General features: G+C 36.7%; 1 protein-coding gene and 2 pseudogenes across 1 annotated transcript; 1 reads left to right on the top strand and 2 right to left on the bottom strand.

Moving 5' to 3' along the window:
• The first annotated feature begins 5,297 nt into the window (after positions 1-5,297).
• Positions 5,298-6,312, top strand: LOC146406224 (olfactory receptor 8U3-like; annotated as a pseudogene).
• A 2,871-nt stretch (positions 6,313-9,183) lies between these two features.
• On the bottom strand, positions 9,184-10,072 carry LOC146406223 (olfactory receptor 5M9-like; annotated as a pseudogene).
• A 7,402-nt stretch (positions 10,073-17,474) lies between these two features.
• Positions 17,475-18,407, bottom strand: LOC146406222 (olfactory receptor 5M3). Its single transcript, XM_085002891.1, has one exon. It carries the CDS (start codon positions 18,405-18,407, stop codon positions 17,475-17,477), a length of 933 nt encoding a protein of 310 aa, XP_084859017.1.
• Positions 18,408-19,985: the final 1,578 nt, after the last annotated feature.

Genomic DNA, 19,985 nt, shown 5'->3' with positions numbered 1-19,985 from the left:
GCTACAGCAACCCCAGATCCAAGCCTCATTTGTGAGCTACACCCCAGCTCATGGCAATGCCAGATCTTTAACCCACTGAGTGAGGCCAGGGATCAAACCTTGATCCTCGTGGATAACTGTTGGGTTCTTTACTTCTGAGCCACAACAGGAACTCCAAGATAACCTAATTTTAAAAGAATTATTCTTTTTTAAAAATCACTCAAAAAGGGAAAGGATGAAAACAGCCACCCTAGTTCTAAGGACGGTAGATAAAACCAGAGAATTGTAGTTGGTGAAAAGTAGTTGGATGCCAGTTACACTGGAAAGTAGTGCCAACTTGAATTCCTCCAAGTTTAGGGTGACTCAAGGATTTTGCCTGGAGCAACCATAGGGTTCCTATGGGCTGTGATAAGAGGATTTTGAGAGGAGCAGGCTTGAGACAGGGAGGGTCAGGGTATTAGAAACTCAGTTTTGGACACTAAATCCAAAATGCTTAGTGTACTCCCAAGTAAAGATGTCAGGTAGGATGCTGAATATGAGAGTCTAGATTCAGAAGAATGTATGGGGCTAAAGTGTTACATTGGGAGTTGATGGCACATAGACACTTAGATGTACAAAATAGAATGAAATTAACAAGCAAAGGAATATGTATAGAAATAATCAGACAAAACAACAAGGAACTGAGCTTGTGGCTGTCCAACATTTGGAGGTCAGGGCAATAAGGAGGAACCAACAATGGACCTGAGAAGGAATGTGGCAGATATCACAGGTTACATAACATGACCTTGGTGAGGAGACTTCCCACAGAATAAAGGGAGTAAAAGGATTACTGGAATGATATTTAGAAAAGGGGGAGAATGTAAGTCGGAGGCAGTATTTAAAAACAAGCAACCTGGCAAGGTACAAATTTGAAAACAAGATAATTTAGCAATAAATAAAAAGTTTTGAAGTTGACATATTCTCTTATTTGGCATTTCTATTTTTTCAGTATTTTATCTTAAAAGTATTGGATATTCTAAAGCAATTTTGAACATTTTAATTGGTTAATTTTTAACTAATTTTAAGGGAATTTATTACAGAATAATTATCTTACTAACTAGAAAAAATAACAAAATGTTAAAATAGGAATTTAATAGATAAGTTAGAAACATGCTTTGGGAAGAATCTTAAAAGGCATGTAAAACCCTGACATACCTATAGCTGATATGTGTGGGTTCTGAATTAGTGGACTCATCCAGGATCCATGCCTAGTGAATCCACTCCTGTGGAACCCCTGGCCTGGAGGGACAGCTGTATTATGCCATTTCATACAATGGACTTGAGTACCCCTGGGTTTGGGGATCCATGGGGGCTGCCGATGGTGGGGAGAGGTGTCCTGGAACCAATCCCTCATGTATATTGAGGGACAACTGAGTTGCTGGAAAAAAATTGGGATTTAAGCATTAAATTGTCACATACTATGAGCACAATTTAATAAAGTATAGACAAACATGAAGGAAAAAAGAAAAACGAGTTGTCCCCAAACTTAAAGAACAAACTGGTTCGCCCTAGTGGATGATTAATATATTTTGTTCGTGTTTTTCTGTATATCAAATTTTATAATCAGCATTCTTATACAGTTGACCCTTGAAAAATGTGGGGTTAGGGGCACCAACCCCACCAGGTGGAAAATCTGCTAACAACTTTACAGCAGGTTTGTATTTGCAGTTCCACACCTGCAGAGACAAACAACTTCATGGGGTACAATCCTACCAAGGTATTATTGAGAAAAATTCACATATGAGTGGATCCAGACAGTTCAAACCTGTGTTACTCAAGTGACACCAGTATTTTATTTATATTCTGGAAACACATTTTTTTTTTTACAAAATAAAGGATTTATAAAAATACCCCATAGTGGAGCTCTCTTGTGGTACAGTGTGTTAAGGGATCTGGCATCGTCACTGTAGTGGCTTAGGTCACTGGCGTGGTGCGGGTTCCATCACTGGCCCAGGAATTTCCATATGCCATGGGTGTGTCCACAAATGATAACAACAACAATACTAATAATAATAGTAATAACCTATACATATCGAGTTTTCTAAAACTCCAAGGTTTTTATTATATACAAAAGTTGGTTCATTGTAAATGAATAAGAAATAGGTGGATTACTTAATAATATCAGAGCTGTTTGTTAGCTTTTTGGACAAACAATAGTATATATTCTTGATTCAGGTCATAGAACAAATTAATGCCACGTGATTTTAAAAGTTAAATATCAACTCTATTGGATGAAGATAAGGATATTTACTGTTTTTGTGTTCACACTTGGCAAAGAAAAAATAAACAGTTCTGTCTACTTGAAAACATACAACTTCAAGGCCTAAAAGACATTCAGTTAATAGGTATAAACCAAATAATTGAATCAGAATCACTTTGACTAAGATCACAGGGAATTAAAGGAACTAATGTAAAAAAAATAATGACAATGCATTTCAAGTGGTTGTGATTTTAAAATTTTTGCCACTTGGTTTTGCTTTTCTTTATTTTCTTTGTCTGAAGTGAATAGGACATACATACCAAGGACTAGTGATTTCATTGTGACATCATTCTCACTTCAAATATGACCTAATGTTACCTTGGTTTTATAGGCTACTCTTTTTCTCATCAGAGTTGCACACTGGAGAGTCAGTGACCCTCATGTAGTCATGTCTGGGGAATATTAGGAAATAACACTCGGAGGAATAGAGATTGCATTATATAAAGTCCTAGATCACATCTTCACATGCCCTGACTGTCAGAGAGAGTGTCATTGGAAAGGAGAGCCCCTGAGGAAACATTCAGGGGAAGAGTTCTTCTACAACTGGGTAGGTTAATAGGTGCTGTTGAGGAGTTCCTGTTGTGGCTCAGCAGGTTAAGAACCTGACTAGTATCCATGAGAATGTGGTTCAGTCTTTGACCTTGCTCAGTGGGTTAAGGATCTGGTGTTGCTGTGAGCTGTGGTGTGCGTCACAGATATGCCTCAAATCTGGTGTTGCTGTGGCTGTGGTGTAAGCTGGCTGCTGCAGCTCCAATTCAACACCTACCCACCCTGGGAATTTCCATATCCTGCAGGTTTGGCCCTAAGAAGAAAAAAAAAAATTGGTGCTGTTGGCCATTTCCACAGCCTTCCTTTCCCAAGTCATTCACAATTTCCCTTATTTAAAAGTAAGTAGGTGACCCTGTCTAGCTCTAGTCCAACTGGATAAAGCTGACATTTACACAGAAGAATGAAATACTTTTCTTACCCCCCCCAATAAAATATCTCCTTCAACTGCTTCCTAAGACTTTGGCTTTTTCTAGAAGAAGAAAACACTTTTTATTTGTTGATAAAACTTCAGAAGCCAATTCCTTAGGAAAAACAGCATTTGTATGTGTGAGTGTTCCCTTTCAGAGGAAGCTTTTGATGCTTTTAAAAGAACATATATCGAAGAGATATTCATGAGTGAAAGTAGTTCATAAAATAGGACCTGGTCTTTTCCAAATTTGAAGTTAATGAGGTGTGTGGGTTTTGAAATTTTTTATTTTATTGCAAAGAGGGAAAATGAAATAAGCCTGATCCCAATATATGCACAAAGAAAAGTAACTTAATGCCAAAACTTCCACAAATTATCTCTAAAACAGACCAACGTGATATTTTCCATGGAAGACCAAAATTGAAATCAGAGTCAATATGTTTCCATGGAAGGAAGCAGGCAAAGTTTGGCCAAATCAGTACTTTCTTATTTCTTCTTCTATTCTATTCCTAGCATACTGAGCTATTTTACAAATATCTGTGTTAAGATGCCAGTTTAAGAAGACAAGTCAGTTCAAACACAACTCTCACAGGTGGGTTTTGACTCCACCAAGAGGAAAGTAAATGGATTTGGGGAAATTGTTTTCATGTCATATTTTACATATACACTCATATGTAATATGTGTATTTGTATATATGCATATATGTATGTATATGTGTGCATGTATGTTTATATATGTTTAGCTTTTAGAAACACAGTATGTACAAGCCATAGTATTAAGATCAGTCAATAGAGAAGAAAAAACTAAAGAACAGATTTTCTGACTACTGGCAATAACCTAAAAAAAAAAAAAAAGATTCCCTTCGAGCAATATGTTTGAGGAGAAAGGGTGTTAATTATTTCTATTTCGTAAACTTTATTTTTATTTTGATACTGTGAGACTTATAAAATATGTATTTTTTTACTTTTCTCCCTAAATTAATTTAGCTAATTAGTTTTCTCAGCCTCAGAAGTGGAAAAGGCATGTAACTCGCAATAAGCATACCATGCAAGCAGAACATCATAAGGAAGGAATATCACTTTCTGAAAATTTCTCTCTTATCAAATGATTACCACTTTTTTCACTTATTAAATTTTTTGAAGTACAGTTGATTTATGATTATAGTTTTGATAGTTTCTGATGTACAACAAAGTGATTCAGTTATACATATACACACATCCATTCTTTTTCAGATTTTTCCCATGTAGATTATCATAGATTACTGGGTATAGTTCCTTGTGGGATACTATACAGCAGGTCCCCATTGGCCAGTCATTCCACATGCCACAATGTGCATGTATGCCAATCCCCAATACCACCTTTTAAAGGCAGGAGGATTATTTCACAGAAAATTTTCCAAGGATTGTAGAAAACATTCCTGATTATAAATGTTGAAAATAATTAAAATACAGCACTGAAGAATACTTTAATATAGAGAATCATACTTTTAAAAATACATTTATTCTAGATCTACTCCAAGTGTATTTTTCATTTTTAGAAAGCACAGAATTTTAAAATGAATGGATTATATATGAATTCAAAATTTACCTCATCCACAAGGAAAAACATCCAATGACCCCCTTTTTATACCCATTTAATATCCTGTTTAACTTTGCATTGATCACAATGTGTATTTATTCAAGTAAATTAAAAATATCTACTCAAAAAGCTAACAAACTAGCACACAAAGGTTTTGCTCCAACAGGAAGAAAATATGGGGGCAGAAAATTTTAACGATTGCTTTTTTCTCTTTATTCAATATAATTTTAAATTATCTACATCTAAATATTAAATATTTTTGCAAACATTATTTTTATTGGCCCTCAACCTTTGGTCTTGCAAAATTACAAATAGCCAGAGAGGAGAGTTTGAAATGGGATGCATTTGTTTGTTTTGATATTCTCCTTCAATGAACAATAATTTCTTGGGTTGAAACATATAAGTTTTGTGTCTGAAAATCATTTCTTACTCCTGGTAATTCTGTCTTCAACTGTCTTTATTCATCAACTGAGAGACTGGAATGAATGACTGAAACAAATAGCACCAGGGTGACAGAATTCATTCTTTTGGGCTTTTCAGTCCATAGGGAGATTGAACTTCTCTTTCTGCTCATTTCAGTGGTATATTCTCTAACTCTGGTAGGAAACACTCGGATGATTTCCTTAATCCGACTGGATTCTCGACTTCACACACCTATGTACTTTTTTCTCAGCAATCTGGCCTTTGTAGACCTTTGTTACTCTTCCTCAATTGACCCCAAGTTCCTGGAGACCCTCCTGACCAAGCAGAGGTCCATCTCTTTCTACGCATGTGCAACACAGTTGGGCTTTTTCCTGAACTTCTTGATTTTGGAGATGCTCCTTCTGGCAATAATGACTTATGACCGCTATGTGGCCATATGCAATCCTCTTCTCTACGTGGTGATCACGTCCCCAAAGGTCTGTATGCAGCTTGTAACCGGCCCCTACTTATACAGCTTTTCTGTTGCTTTACTCCCCACAGTTGTTACTTTCCGATTGATCTACTGTGGCCCCAATGTCATCAATCATTTTTGGTGTGATGATGTCCCTTTGATGGCCCTCACCTGCTCCGATACCAGCCTCAAAGAGATGTTGATCTTCATGTTTGCGGGATTCAACATGGTCAGCTCTTTGACCACTGTCCTTATTTCTTACTTGTACATTGTGGCTGCCATCCTGAGAATCCAGTCTACAGAAGGGAGGTTCAAAGCCTTCTCGACTTGTGGTTCTCATTTGACTGCTGTGACTATATTCTACGGGACTCTGATCTTCATGTATCTGCAGCCAAAATCATCCATTCCCTTGACACAGACAAAGTGGCCTCTGTATTCTACTCGATAGTCATCCCCATGTTGAACCCCATGATTTACAGCTTGAGGAAGAAACAGGTAAAAAATGCCTTGAGTAAAGCTGTTGAAAATGCTATGTCCTGCCTCTAATAAACTTTAAAAACCACTCGGAACAACACCTGTCTTGGGACAATGCCACATGCAATTATGCTGTTTTTATAAGCTTTTGATGGTATACATTTATTTTTTACCATTCTTTATATGAGTAATATGATTTTGTACATGAGTTCTATCTTTTAGCAATCAATATGAAACTGAAATGTTTGAAAGCGTGAAATTTACATTTTAAAGGAATTTCTACTCTAAGAGTATGTAACACAGATATCTTTGACCTGGATAGTTTCTATCCAACTGATAATAAGATACATCAACTCCTTTCTCCCTCCCCACGCTGTTTAGCATGGGGACCAAGTTACACTTACATGTATACATTTTTTCCACCCTTTGTTCTATTGCGATATAAGTATCTAGACATAGTTCTCAATGCTACTCAGTAGGATCTCATTGTAAATCCATTCCAAGTTGCATCCAATAACCCTTTCAAAAGTGTTTCTGTTGTGCATATTGTGGAGGATAGAGAAAGGGGCAAAGAAGGTGTTCATCCCTATGTCATTCCACCCAGTAGCCTGTTGCTCAACTGTACCCTGTCTGCTAATCATCTTTCCTCCGTTTCTGACCACCACTAAATTCAATACTGATCAGTCCCTGAAATTACACAGATTAACATGTCCGTTGAAACAATGATTTTTCACCGCATAGATTTGGGAATCAGGAAAGCCATACTTCCTTTTATTAACTCTATCAAAACATAAAAAGCAGACTTGTCCCTAAATTCCCTAAGCAAAGCTGTGCTTTCCAAAGATCCTTGAAGTTTTTTTGATGTAATTAAATTATGATGGGTTGGAGAACAGGAAGGAGTAGTAATAAATATGATTGTTATAAGTTGCCAAGAATATACCTCTATGTTGGGATGGTTTTTTTTTTTTATAATAACACAGCAAAATAAAATTCCAGTTTTATTGTTAGACAGCACATACATCAAAGTGCACAAAAATAATTAAATAAACAGCAACTTCATAGACAAAAAAAATAAAAAAGGGAAAAAAGAAACCTTTTATCTTTATCCTTTTTAACCATCTCATACAAACCAACTACTTATAGTATGGCTAAGTTAATTTGAGGTGATTATAAAGCAATATAATCTGAAATCCACTTAAACCTTCAACTGGAATGTTCACAGATAAATTCAAATGTTCAGTGTCTACCATGTGCATGATATTGGAGCCATTCTCGGAGAGCAATAACAAGCACATTCTTGACAGGACAGAACAGTTGGTAGAATAGGCAGATAACAATCAAATCATCAGTATGAGTTAGTAAAACTCAGAAAGATTTAAACTATCAGAGAAAAATGATGAAGGAAATTAATGTGCAAAGAAGGCAAAAATTCCAGTAGTATGAGATACTAGCCACAAGTGACTTGGGGGGATGTGGAGGTGTGAGAGAATTGTTTCAAGCCCCAAGGAGAAAAAGGGCACATGTGGGATAAGGCAGTAGCAGTTTGGAAAAGAAAGATCATTAGGCTGTTAAGAAGAAATGAGGGTCACATTATCAGTCCTGGTTCTTTTTTGTTAAGCCCACCAAATTCTAATGCCAATATCTTCTCTGCCTTACTAGACTGCCAGTATGCCATGATAATGCCTCAGTTTGGCTTAAATACACAGTCTAGCCTTGCTCATTTCCTTGGGAACTATAGAAAGGTTTTATCTTCTACATTTTATCACTCCTGGTGTCTGATATAATGCCTGTAACCACTCTGAATGCTGGTGGAAGAATGAGTGAATGAGTGAGTGAGCAAAAAGCATGAACACAATTTGAACCACTTACCTGCTTATAATGACCCTCTCCCTCTGAGAATCTCCTTCCTCCACCAAGGCAGGACATGACATCCATAATTGTACTCAAGGTCCTACTGGAGTGATCACAGGACTCAGGATAAACCAATCAAGATAAGTCTTTCAAGGGAATTTGAAATTATACCCCTGTAACTCTATTGAGTCTCAATTGGACACTTAATCTTAGATCCTAGGTTAGGTGAATGCTGGGGCTGGGATTTTCGATGCAGCTCTCCTTGTGCACTGAAAAACGAAAAGCTGGCTTGTAGAGAAATTAAAATTAAATGTAAATAATATAGTCAAGAGAAGTACATGTGGGCTCAAACAGAGAAAGTGGGTTGTGATTTTTGTTCTGAAAATGTCCAATGCCCAAGGGCTGCTTTGTTGTGAAACCAGTGCCATTCTCTGTTATTGAGTTTCATAGGATACCACTGTAATTTTATTTAAAAATAAAAACATAAAATATTTGATGTTATTTATTTTTAATAAGACACTTTAAGTGGTTTCTGTGGATTTCTTCCCCACCCCCCCCGTGGCTTTAAATTGAAATGACTTCTTAAATAAGTGTTAACTCATAACCTTGGTGAAATCTAAAACTTTCCCCAACACGAAGGGCAAGGAGAGGCTGAACAATAAAGGTAGATCATTTTAGATTTGTAGATGGCAGGTTTAATAAGCAAAGGAACTTACATATGAGGTTTGTCTTGGTCGGTGACAAGATAAGGAGATCTTTGCATCTGTCTGCCAGAATCTTAAAAGTTTATATGAGGCTTTCACAGGGTTCAGCCACTCATACCATCCAGATTCCCAATAGCCCTTTGATCTCTCAAGGCTCTGTCCTTGAAAATGCCTCTCACTGTAGGAATAGCAGACAGAAGCTGGTTCTAACGAAAAGGGGGGGAATGAGGAACCTCCTATTTTTCATGAATGACATTAATATGTCAGTTTTAATCATTCATTTGCATATGTAAAATAAAGCAGGCATAGTATCTAGAATCCACTCACTGGGCACAGCATCACTGTGTTAGATTGGACTTCTTAGTATATGTAAGAATTGCCTCTAGAAAGTCCTTTTTGAGCTAGAAACTTTTATGCCAGGACATTTATAACAGGTAGTGACATACCACAGAAATATTGATTTCAGTGTCACTGCCCCACGTTTGCCTTGATGATTGCTTTGTTGAACACCTCTTTCACATCTTTGTTTCTCAAACTGTAGATCATGGGATTCAGCATAGGGATCACTGTGGTGTAAAACAGCCACCATTTTCCTCTGTTCCACGGACTCTTCCGTGGGCCTCCTGAGATTCATGAATATGAGAGTCCCATAAAACATGGTAACAGCAGTTAGGTGGGACCCACACTTGGAGAATGCCTTCCTCCTTGCATCAGCGGAGCACATGCATAGCACAGCTACTATGATGAGAGTAGTAGAGGACGACTGAGAGGGAATATATGAAGTTAATCCCAGCGGTAACAATCATGGTGTATTCTTTCATGTAGACTCTCCCACAGGAAGTGGTTGATTTCAGAGTTTCCACAGAAGTACAAGTCATATGTCAACAGCGTGCATGTTAAGCTAACAGAATCCATAGAGGTAAGGAACAGAGATGAGCTGAACTTAGACAGTCCTGGGCATTTTACTTCCACAAAGCAAAGGGTTGCAGATGGCCATGTAGCGATCAAAGGCCATCAGAGCCAAGATATATACCTCCACGTGGACCAGGGCAACGAAAAAGTAACATTGCACCAAACACCCCATATAAGAGATGGTTTTTGTCTCCGATAGTAAGTTTTCCAGGATTTTGGGAGTGACATTGGAAGAGAACACATCCACAAAAGAGAAATGACTCAAGAAAAAGTACATTGGGCTCTGAAGCTGTGGACTGATGCTGATAAAAATAATCATACCAATGTTCCCTAACAGGGTGATCATGTAAACCACTAGGAACATCACAAAAAAGAGAACTCGAAGCTCCTGATGACTGGTCAACCCCAAAAGAATAAATTCTGTTACATCTGTAAAATTTAGCATTGTGTTTCCTTAGACCCAGTCTGTACTGCCAATGGAAAAATAATTTTTTTTTAACTCTGAAGAGATTTGTTTATTCTTGAAATTGGGTCATGTTTATCTGTATTCTAATTCAAATAATTCAAAAATTAATGAAGATTTTCCACAATGCCCAATATAAGAATATCTAAGCAAAATTATTTTATTCAATGGGTGTTATAGGTAATTATCACCAATATTTATCAGGTTCTTATCTGTAAAATAGACAATTACCTTCATATAATCTTAGAATTAGATATTTATATTCTGCTAAATTATTGAAATAATGTTAACATCACAAGGATCAAATAGGTGACATTTGAAGGTAATATAATATAATGAGGATGTATAAATGAGGTACTATTTATAACTGCTTATAATAATACATTTTACAAGCATCCAAGCCAATTATATGTCAAATATATTTGTTATATCTAGAAGTATTCTAAATTCCCTGGAAACATGAGGTTTAACAAGATATACAAGACTCTGGCTTATGTCATATTATATTCTTGTTGAAAATGAGTAAATAATAAATATACAAATAAGATACATCACCTAGTGGAGCTGCTGTGACAAAAACACAGCATGCTGATAAGATCAGAAATAAGAAGAGGCAGGATGCAGACAGAATGGCCAAAAATCTTGTGGATATGACTTTGGGTTAAGGAAAAGTAGCCAGATATGTAGAAATAAGGGGGAAGAAAATGAAAATGCAAAGTGTTAGAAGAGGAACTATTTAGCTTGCCATATTGAAAAAAAGTGTTACCTGAGGTACCCCTTTAATATTATGAAGTGTATTAATTCTATGACTATATCATAAGTTCCTCTAACTAATAGAAGAGCACATTTAGGAAGTTAATTAATCTCAAAATATTTTCCTACTTCTGACATTATTAATATAGGAATTAAATACACCATGTACTTAAAAAAAGAAGTTCCTGTTGTGCCTCAGCAGGTTAAGAACCCAACATAGCGTCCATGACAATGCGGGTTCCATCCTTGGCCTCTCTCAGTGTGTTAAGCATCTGGTGTTGCCAAAAGCTGTGGGGTAGGTCACAGATGTGGCTCATATCTGGTGTTTCTGGTGATGTGGTGTAGGCTAGAAGCTGAAGTAGGATTCAACCCCCATCCCAGGAACTTCCATATGCCACTGGTGAAGCCCTAATAAGAAATAAAGAAAAAAAAAGAAAGAAAGAAATATACCATGAATAAAATGAATTGGACATGTAACACAATAGACACTGAAGTTTCCGTTCAGATCTGAGTTACCCTTTACTCTAAATTCCCATGAATTTAGACATGTGCCTTCTTTTATGTGTAGAAATACTTAGTGAGGTGAGAGCTGCAGACTCTGGTTGGGAAATAGAGCTAAGGTCAGGAGTTTCCCTATGTAAAAATCTCCTAACCCTGCTCAATGAAACTATAATGCTCTAATTAACAGAGTTGGACTTGGGCTAGTGGTACTGCAAAGTATAAAATACATTAAAAAGCATAAAGACATCTAAGAAACATAAGCTAATATTAATTCTCCAATTTTGCTTCCTATATGCGTAGTTGTTTTTTTTTTTTTTTTCCTTTATAGGTAATCATTAGCTCTGTGGTAGCAGAATTTGTCTCATTCATCTTGGAACCTTTAAACTGTCTAGCTTAGTTGTTAAACATAATGGATATTCGAGAATATTCATGATATGATTTTTAAGAGCCGTGATCTCTAGATCTGGTTCATTCAATGCACTTAATATTAAATTCTCTAGGAAAGATTGTTCTAGTGGCAATAGCCTCAGTTTTAAAATGTACTAAGAATAGCTCATTTGTATTGAATGCTTGCTAAATCTTTTGCCTGCAAAGTTCCCATGAAGCAGGTTCTATTAGGATAATTCTAAAATTGAGGAAACTGAAGCACTGAAAGCCTAAGACGGTCTTCCTATACTGGACATCTACTAATTGGACAGATCAAGATGCAAGCTAATTAATCTGACTGTAGTAGTGTACCCTTAATAACTTTATATCACTGCCTAATTGATAACCTGTTCTAGCATTCTATTTCTTTGTATTTAAAATTCAGTTTGATCATCCACCCCCAAAGAAGAAAGGTTTTCCTTTTAATAGTTCTTCCTTAATGGACCAGAAGAGCCTTGAATAACTTCACAGCAGGCTGAACTACAGTAATAGACCATGGCCTCTCTCTGCCTCTCAAAGTTAGGCAACCCATAGTTCTAGGATCAGAGAATCCAAGTGAATTCTGGGATAGAGCCAACTTACTACATGTGTTCATCATATATTAAAATAATAGATAATATAGAATATGAAATTTTAAAATTAAGAAAATATTAACCTTTCAGGAATTTCCCATGAAGAAGAACAGTGGAGGTCTAGTAAGTGGCCAATCATCCTCACTAATACAATACTTTCAACTCCATTCACACACATTTTAATTATTTATTTATTTTCTTTTTTAGGGCCACACCTGTGGCATATGCAGTTTCCCAGGCTAAGGGTCAAATTGGAGCTACTGCTGCTGACATACACCACAGCTCATGGCAATGCCAGGTCCTTAACCCACTGCGTGAGGCCAGGGATTGAACCCGCAACCTCGTAGTTCCTAGTTGGATTTGTCTCCACTGCACCATGACAGGAACTCCACATTTTAAAACACAATGGTCTTTGCAGAGAAGTGGTAAAGGGGTAAAAAATGAAGAATAAGCATTTTGTTAAATAAACTGTGGATATAAATAATGGTATTTCCCAATAATATAAATTTCACCCAATAAAACATGGTGATAACAAATATGTCTACAATTTAGGTCTTAGTAGCTTCAAAATAAGAATAAAAATTAAAATATGTGACTTCATTAATCTGTACTGCAAAGAGCATAACGTTTGTAGATCTACCTTCAGCAGCAAAGATAAACAAATGATAATTTCTCACTATTTATAATAGAATCTTGAACACTGAGAGGATTAAGAGCATTTCCCCGAGGAAATTTCCAGGTAGTTATGAAAGACATAGTAATTAAAATTCTGGAAACATCTCAGGAGTAAGGGATGTTAAGGAACATTAGTTAGAAGAATATTACCTATGATAAAATTAAAATATCAAAATTTTTAATATCATGATCTAATTTCTCCCACTTTCACATGGGCTCTTCCTTCTTTCGTTCACACTTGACAATTGTGTGTCTCAGGAAAACATTCTTATTTTACATTATAAAATATCAGTCAGTGGTTTTCTTTTCTGTTTTGTTAGAGTTCTTATAAGCATCATCTGTCAGAATAGGTGATCATAGAGACGTGTGATCTAGGCATCTCAAGTTTGTCTTATAGATAGAAGATGCCTCAAAAGTATACATCACTTGGAAACATCTGGGGAGAATGAGTAAAACAGGAGGTCACTGGTGAAGAACATGATTATTAGTAAGACAATTTTTCTCACTTATTTTAGGTTCTTATGGGAATCAGCGAGGATTGACTTTGATGTCAGATCAGGAATCGCACCTCAGCTTTGACTTCAACTTTGTGTCTTTGGATAAGTTAGAATTCCTGCCTCAATTCCCAACTATAGAATGAGGACATTACAGTCTCACAGTGAGGCATGGTGACCTTAGATAATATTGGCATAACTCTCAGCACAATGTCTGTATCATCTAAAGCACTCAAAAAAATTGAAATGATTTGTGCCTTTTTACCTATAAACAGTTCACAGGTATGATCTCACCACTTCTCTAGGACTGTGGCCAATATTATCCTTATATTGAAGAATAAAAATATGCACATGTTAAATAACCTTAATGTTAAGTTTTTCTACCGAGTTTAGATATAGCTAGCAGGTTAACAAACCAGAATACCCACCTAGATTTTTCATAAACCTTAGATGATATGCTGCTTCAATTTTGTCTGGAAAACCGTGAGCAGAATAGTGCTCAGGAGAAATCTTTTTCTGCATTCTTCAATGCCCAAGTACCCAGAGCTCCTGAGTGCTTTTTCACTTATTATGATAAAAGTGCATCATGTAAACTCATTGACACAAGCTTATTATAACGTAATATGCATTTTCTCAAGAAAATGCAGTTTTGAAAAGAAGAAAGTGTGTGTGGGTGTGTGTGTGTGGTGTGAGTGTGTGTTAGGGAGAGAACAATGAAGGGAAGGAGAATGACAGAGAAAGATAAGGCACTTTCTGTTGGAGATGCTTAATATAACGGTGTTCATAGATGTCAAAATAAATGTACCAATAAGACCTATTTTTGAAAGTATTTGAGAAAACTATCCTGAATTTTCAGCAAATAGCAAAACTGCTTCAAGTTCTGCTAAAGAATGCAGACTCATGGAAATTACAAAAGCCAGATGAGATCTTGGGCATCAGACTCTACAACTTAAAAATTAACTGGGTCAACACAAATGACTTCTCCAAGGTTATTCAGAAATTGCTTTGAAATTTGGAAACTCAAATCAGTAACATGATTTAACCCGTGACCTTGTGTCAGGAGGTATGTCTCTACAATCTTTTACTAGCCTCTCTGCTTCTATTTTCTATGCTGAAAACTCCATCTTGTCCTGCTTTACCTTTAACCCATATTCCTGCTTGAAAAACAGTCACAGTGTTGGTAAACAGCTTAAGCTTAAGAACAAAGAGCAAAAGGCATAAGTTATTCATGTGGTCAGCTGAATGAGGACATAACGCATTGGTCTAGGCATGCTGGACCTGTGCAGATAGCCACTCACATCAGTGCACAGCACGATATGTCATGGTAAAATAAGAGGAAGAGGAGCCTCATGGCCCCACGGGGCTTATGAGGGGTCATTAGTGGGATATGCATCAGCAAGGAGAAAAGGTGCAAACCTAGGCATGCCCAGGTTACCATAGGTAGGACAGCTGTCTGCAGAAGCAGAATGGTGATTCTCTAGATGCTGTGCATAGACAGCTGCTGCCAAGCTTCCTCAATGCTAGTGACTGTTAAATGCCTAAGTGTCAGAGTAAAAACTTAACCAGCTACCATCTATGCGACTTTTAAAATAGTAAAAAAAACCTATGTCTTGCACCTACAGCCCCCTCCTCACTTGATGTAATCCCAAAGAGCACAGTAAAAGCAGTGTGGTTTCTTGAGGCGGGGCTCTTGGTCCCTGAGACCTTGAGTCCCCCGGTTCCCACCTTTGATTAAGATAAATGTGTCTTGTTTTATGTTAACCTTTTCTTAAGTTTCACGCACCCATTCATCAGCCCTCACTTGCTGAGCTGGTCTCGGCAACATTGACATCATCATTCTTCATGCAACACTAAACCAACTCTCCAAAAAAGTACATCGAGAAATTGGTTTAGGTTTGGGAAAATAAAAAAAGACAACAAAATCATCCAAATCCACTTGCTGACAAAAAATTTTAAAGCTTTAAAACCATATTACTAATCAGCAAGTAGTTTAGTATATTGAGTTTTCCAATAAATGGTGACTAAATGGTGTTAGTGGCAAGATAAATTACTTTAAATTCACCTGAAAAGTAACATTAAGTAAGATCTTGAATTCCTTAGGGGACTTAGGTTTTTCGGTGACAGATGCAGTAATATTATTATAATTTAATCTGAATTAGAAATTTGTTTATATGCAAATAGCTTTTTAAAATGCCCATGACATATGTGTGTGTTTGTAGAAATGAGCTTACGAATTTATCATTTCCCTAGAGGAGAATAAAAACTTAAAATGGACAAAGGAGAATGTCCTCATACTGCATCAATCTTATTTTATATTTGTATCTTTGTAGATAAATTTGTGATTACTTAATGTATAATTTAAATATGCAGATAACATTTCAGTATTATATATATTTTCTGCACCAGGACAGCAGCACATAATTTATTTATGTATTTATTTCTATCAGAGGACATAGAAATGTTTTGGAAGTTGTCAAGTCATTTCCTCATAATAGTACTTAATGAAGGGAGATACAAAGGAGAAGCCAAACTATGTTAATTATATCATGTCAGGACATGTCTTCGTTAACCACAAATAGACCACCAAAATATTTTATTTCTATCAAATACAAAAATTATTTTATAACATTTAAGGAGTTCCTGTTGTGGCTCAGTGGTTAACGAATCCAACTAGGAACCATGAGGTCAGAGGTTTGATCCCTGGCCTCGCTCAGTGGGTTAAGGATCCAGTGTTGCCATGAACTGTGGTGTAGGTTGCAGACACGGCTCAAATTTGGCATTGCTGTGACTCTGGCGTGGGCGGGTTGCTACAGCTCTGAGTCGACCCCTAGCCTGGTAACCTCGATATGCTGCAGGTGTGGCCCTAGAAAAGACAAAGAGACAAAAAAATAATAACTAAAAAAATAAAACATTTAAGTACCATATCTTGGTCACAAAAATGCAAAATGTGAGTTCTCTTGTGACTAAGCAGTAATGAACCCAACTAGTATCCACAAGGATGCCAGTTTGATCCAGGCCTCACTTAGAGGATGAAAGGATCCAGTGTTGCCATGAGCTGCAGTGTAGTTTACAGTCATGGCTTGGATCTGGCATTCCTGTGTCTGTGGCATAGGCAGGCAGCAGTAGCTCCAATTCAACCCCTGGCCTGGGAAATTCCATGTGCCTCAGGTTTGGCCCTAAAAAGAAAAAAAAAAGTACAAAATGTCAATTCAGTTTTTTAAATGGAGTCTGGAGAACTCTACTTTCAAAATGACACATCTACTAATTCTACCTACTTTTCATTCAGAATGAAGGCACTATAGCCAGGGCATGCAGGAGGGTACACATTCTGGTCACTGGAAAACTTGGAGTTAAAATATGGACGTTACTGGAATCTGTAAAAGAGAGACACTTACCATATTATATCTCTTAAACGCTAAAAAAATGAAAAAGGATTAAACACAATAGGATTGCTCTTTTCAAAATAGTAGTCTCTGAACAGACCCACCTTTCACATTAAAAGAAGCATTACACATCAATCAATCTTACAACTACAGCTGAGCCCACCTTTTATAAACCTTTGCACTAGAAAGTTGCATGAAAGATGATATTTTTATGCCCCAAATTACTACATAAATAGGCAAATCAATAAATATTTGCTAAATTCATCCACTGCATTTTTGAATAACTAAAACAAAATCTCTTCATTCTAGCTAAGTACATGAAAAATTTGAATGAGATTACCTGTGAACTTGGACTTAAATGATCTTTTCTATTAACTTATTTATTATTTTTTAATTAAATTTAACTACTTAATCAATAGGAATGGGTCAATCCACTTCATTCTCTGAATTTTTATCTTTTCCTCCTTTTTAATGTACAAAGTCCTTAGCTTTTGTAAAATGTCTTTAGCTATGTATTAAACAATAATTGTTTACAAACACATATTTATGAGATAGAGGAAAAAATTAACCCAACCTCATTTTATTTTGTTAAATATGTTCTGCTGAACACTTTGCTCATGGCCTCTTTCACATCCTTGTTCCTCAGACTGTAGATCATGGGATTCAACATGGGGATCACTGTGGTGTAAAACACAGCCACCATTTTCCCCTGTTCCACGGACTCCTCTGAGGGACGTCTGAGATACATGAAAATAAGGGTTCCATAGAAGATGATGACAGCTGTCAAATGGGACCCACAGGTGGAAAAGGCCTTGCGCCTCCCTTCTGCTGAATGCATTCGCAGAATGGCAACAAGAATAAACAGATAAGATACAATAACTACAGTCAGAGAATATGTGAAGTTAATGCCCGCGAGTATGATCATGGTATATTCTTTCACAAAGGTCCCAGCACAGGCGATTTTGATGAGAGGAGGATCTGCACAGTAGAAATGGTTGATCTCAACTTTCCCACAGAAATACAAGCCATATGTCCACAAGGTTGCTGCCAGACTCGTCAGAAAACCATATATGTAAGGGAAAGAAATCAGTCGAATACAGACAATCCTTGACATTTTGCTGCCATAGAGCAAAGGCTTCCCGATGGCCATATATCTATCAAAGGCCATCACCGCAAGGATAAAAACCTCTACATGGACAAGGGCAATAAAGAAGAAACACTGGACCAAACAACCAGCATAAGAAATAGTTTTTGTTTTTGATAACAGATTTTCTAACATTTTAGGGGTGACATTAGAAGAAAACCACACATCAACAAATGACAAATGACTAAGAAAAAAGTACATGGGGCTGCTGAGCTGTGGACTGACCTTAATTAACATGATCATGCCAATATTACCAACCATGGTGATAATGTAGACCACCAGGAAAAGGATGAAGAAGAGAACTTGCCATTCTGGACGAGTGGTTAGTCCCAAAAGAATAAAGTCCGTCACATCCGTGAAATTGAGCATTTTCTCAGTTCTTGGTTAGTATTAGTTACAAACTTCTGTGATAAGTAAAAGGGAATAAAATTTAAAATCAAGTATTATTTATTTATTAATTTATATTTTTCCAATGACCTACTTCTTTTTTTTCTCTCTCTCTTTTTTCCTTTTCTATGGCCCCTCCCAGGGTTTATGGAGGTTCCCAGGCTAGGGATCTAATCAAAGATGTTGCTGCTGGCGTACAGCACAGCCATAGCAATGCCAGATCCAAGATGCATCTGCAGCCTACATCACAGCTCATGGCAACACCGGATCCTTAACCCACTGAGCAAGGCCAGCGATCGAACCTGCAACCTCGTGGTTCCTAGTTGGATTCTTTAACCACTGTGCCATGATGGGATCTCCCATTTTTTTCTTTATTAAATATCTATGACTGTGTTTTGCCATTCTTCTTAGCAAATCATTTCTGAGTACTTACTATGTAACAGGCTGTCTGAAGTTTGCTTGGATAAATGCACATTCTATATTATATAACATATATACAAAATGTGATTGAAATATGCTAGAACCAGGTTTCAAAGCCTCCTACTTAAATACCCCTTTTTTCCAACACAGGCATTTGGTAATTGCATATTTGAAGACATGTACAGAGAGTTATGGTTCTCATTTTAACATAGCTCAAAAGTAATAATTTTACTCTTTTTCATTGTAAGCATAATCTTCATGATTAGATATGGAAGCCATTTAATCCAAAAATTTGTTAGCCCTAAATCTCAGATAAAATGATTTTAATATAACTTCATATTTGCACTCATTTAAAGAGGGAAAAATGATCACTGTAGTCATTAAAACAAAATGGTAAACTGCTTACACACATTCATACATTATGCATATTTCCTGGATAGGACTCTTGTTTGCATGTCTAACATGAAATTATAATCTACTAGATATCTTCCATTGCTATGTTCTGTGAATTCAGATATATGTTAGGCAAGGATATTAATTTCACTATTTAAAACAGTGTAAATGTAAATAAACTTTCTAAAACCCTGACATATTCCTTCAGTGTGATACTGGGTGCAGAAAGCAGGCAATAAATGATGCTTCTATGGAGATCCAGTGATGTTCTAGGAAAACTTTCTGGTATTTGCAAATTTATTTTCAAATATGGGTGTATCATATGAACATTTGCCAGAACCACATTACACCAATCATTTTCCTAAGAAAACACTAGTTCTTGGAGTTCCCGTCATGGCTCAGTGGCTAACGAATCCAACTAGAAATGATGAAGTTGCAGGTTTGATCCCTGGCCTCACTCAATGGGTTGAGGATCCAGCGTTTCCATGAGCTGTGGCGTAGTTCACAGATGTGGCTTGGATCCCACGTTGCTATGGCTCTGGTGTAGGCTGGTGCCTGCGGCTCCAATTGGACCTCTAGGCTGCAAACCTCCATATGCCATGGGAGCGGCCCTTGAAAAGGCAAAAAAAAGGACCAAAAAAAAAAAGGAAAAAAAAGTAAACACTAGTTCTTTGCATTTTGTTTATAGGAGATAAATCCATAAATTTGGTTTTTTTTGGTTTTTTTTTTTTTTTTTTTTTTTTTGTC

The sequence above is a fragment of the Sus scrofa genome, chromosome 1 (assembly GCF_054392235.1).
Source record: "Sus scrofa isolate SSC_HxYL_T2T_F1_AM1 chromosome 1, Sscrofa_HxYL_maternal_Yorkshire_Landrace_v2.0, whole genome shotgun sequence".
Lineage (NCBI taxonomy): Eukaryota > Metazoa > Chordata > Mammalia > Artiodactyla > Suidae > Sus > Sus scrofa.
This window is presented reverse-complemented; position numbering and strand designations above follow the sequence as displayed.

Coding starts and splice junctions, on each gene's coding strand:
- LOC146406222 (XM_085002891.1), bottom strand. CDS start 18,407: ATGCTCAATTTCACGGATGTGACGGACTTTATTCTTTTGGGACTAACC.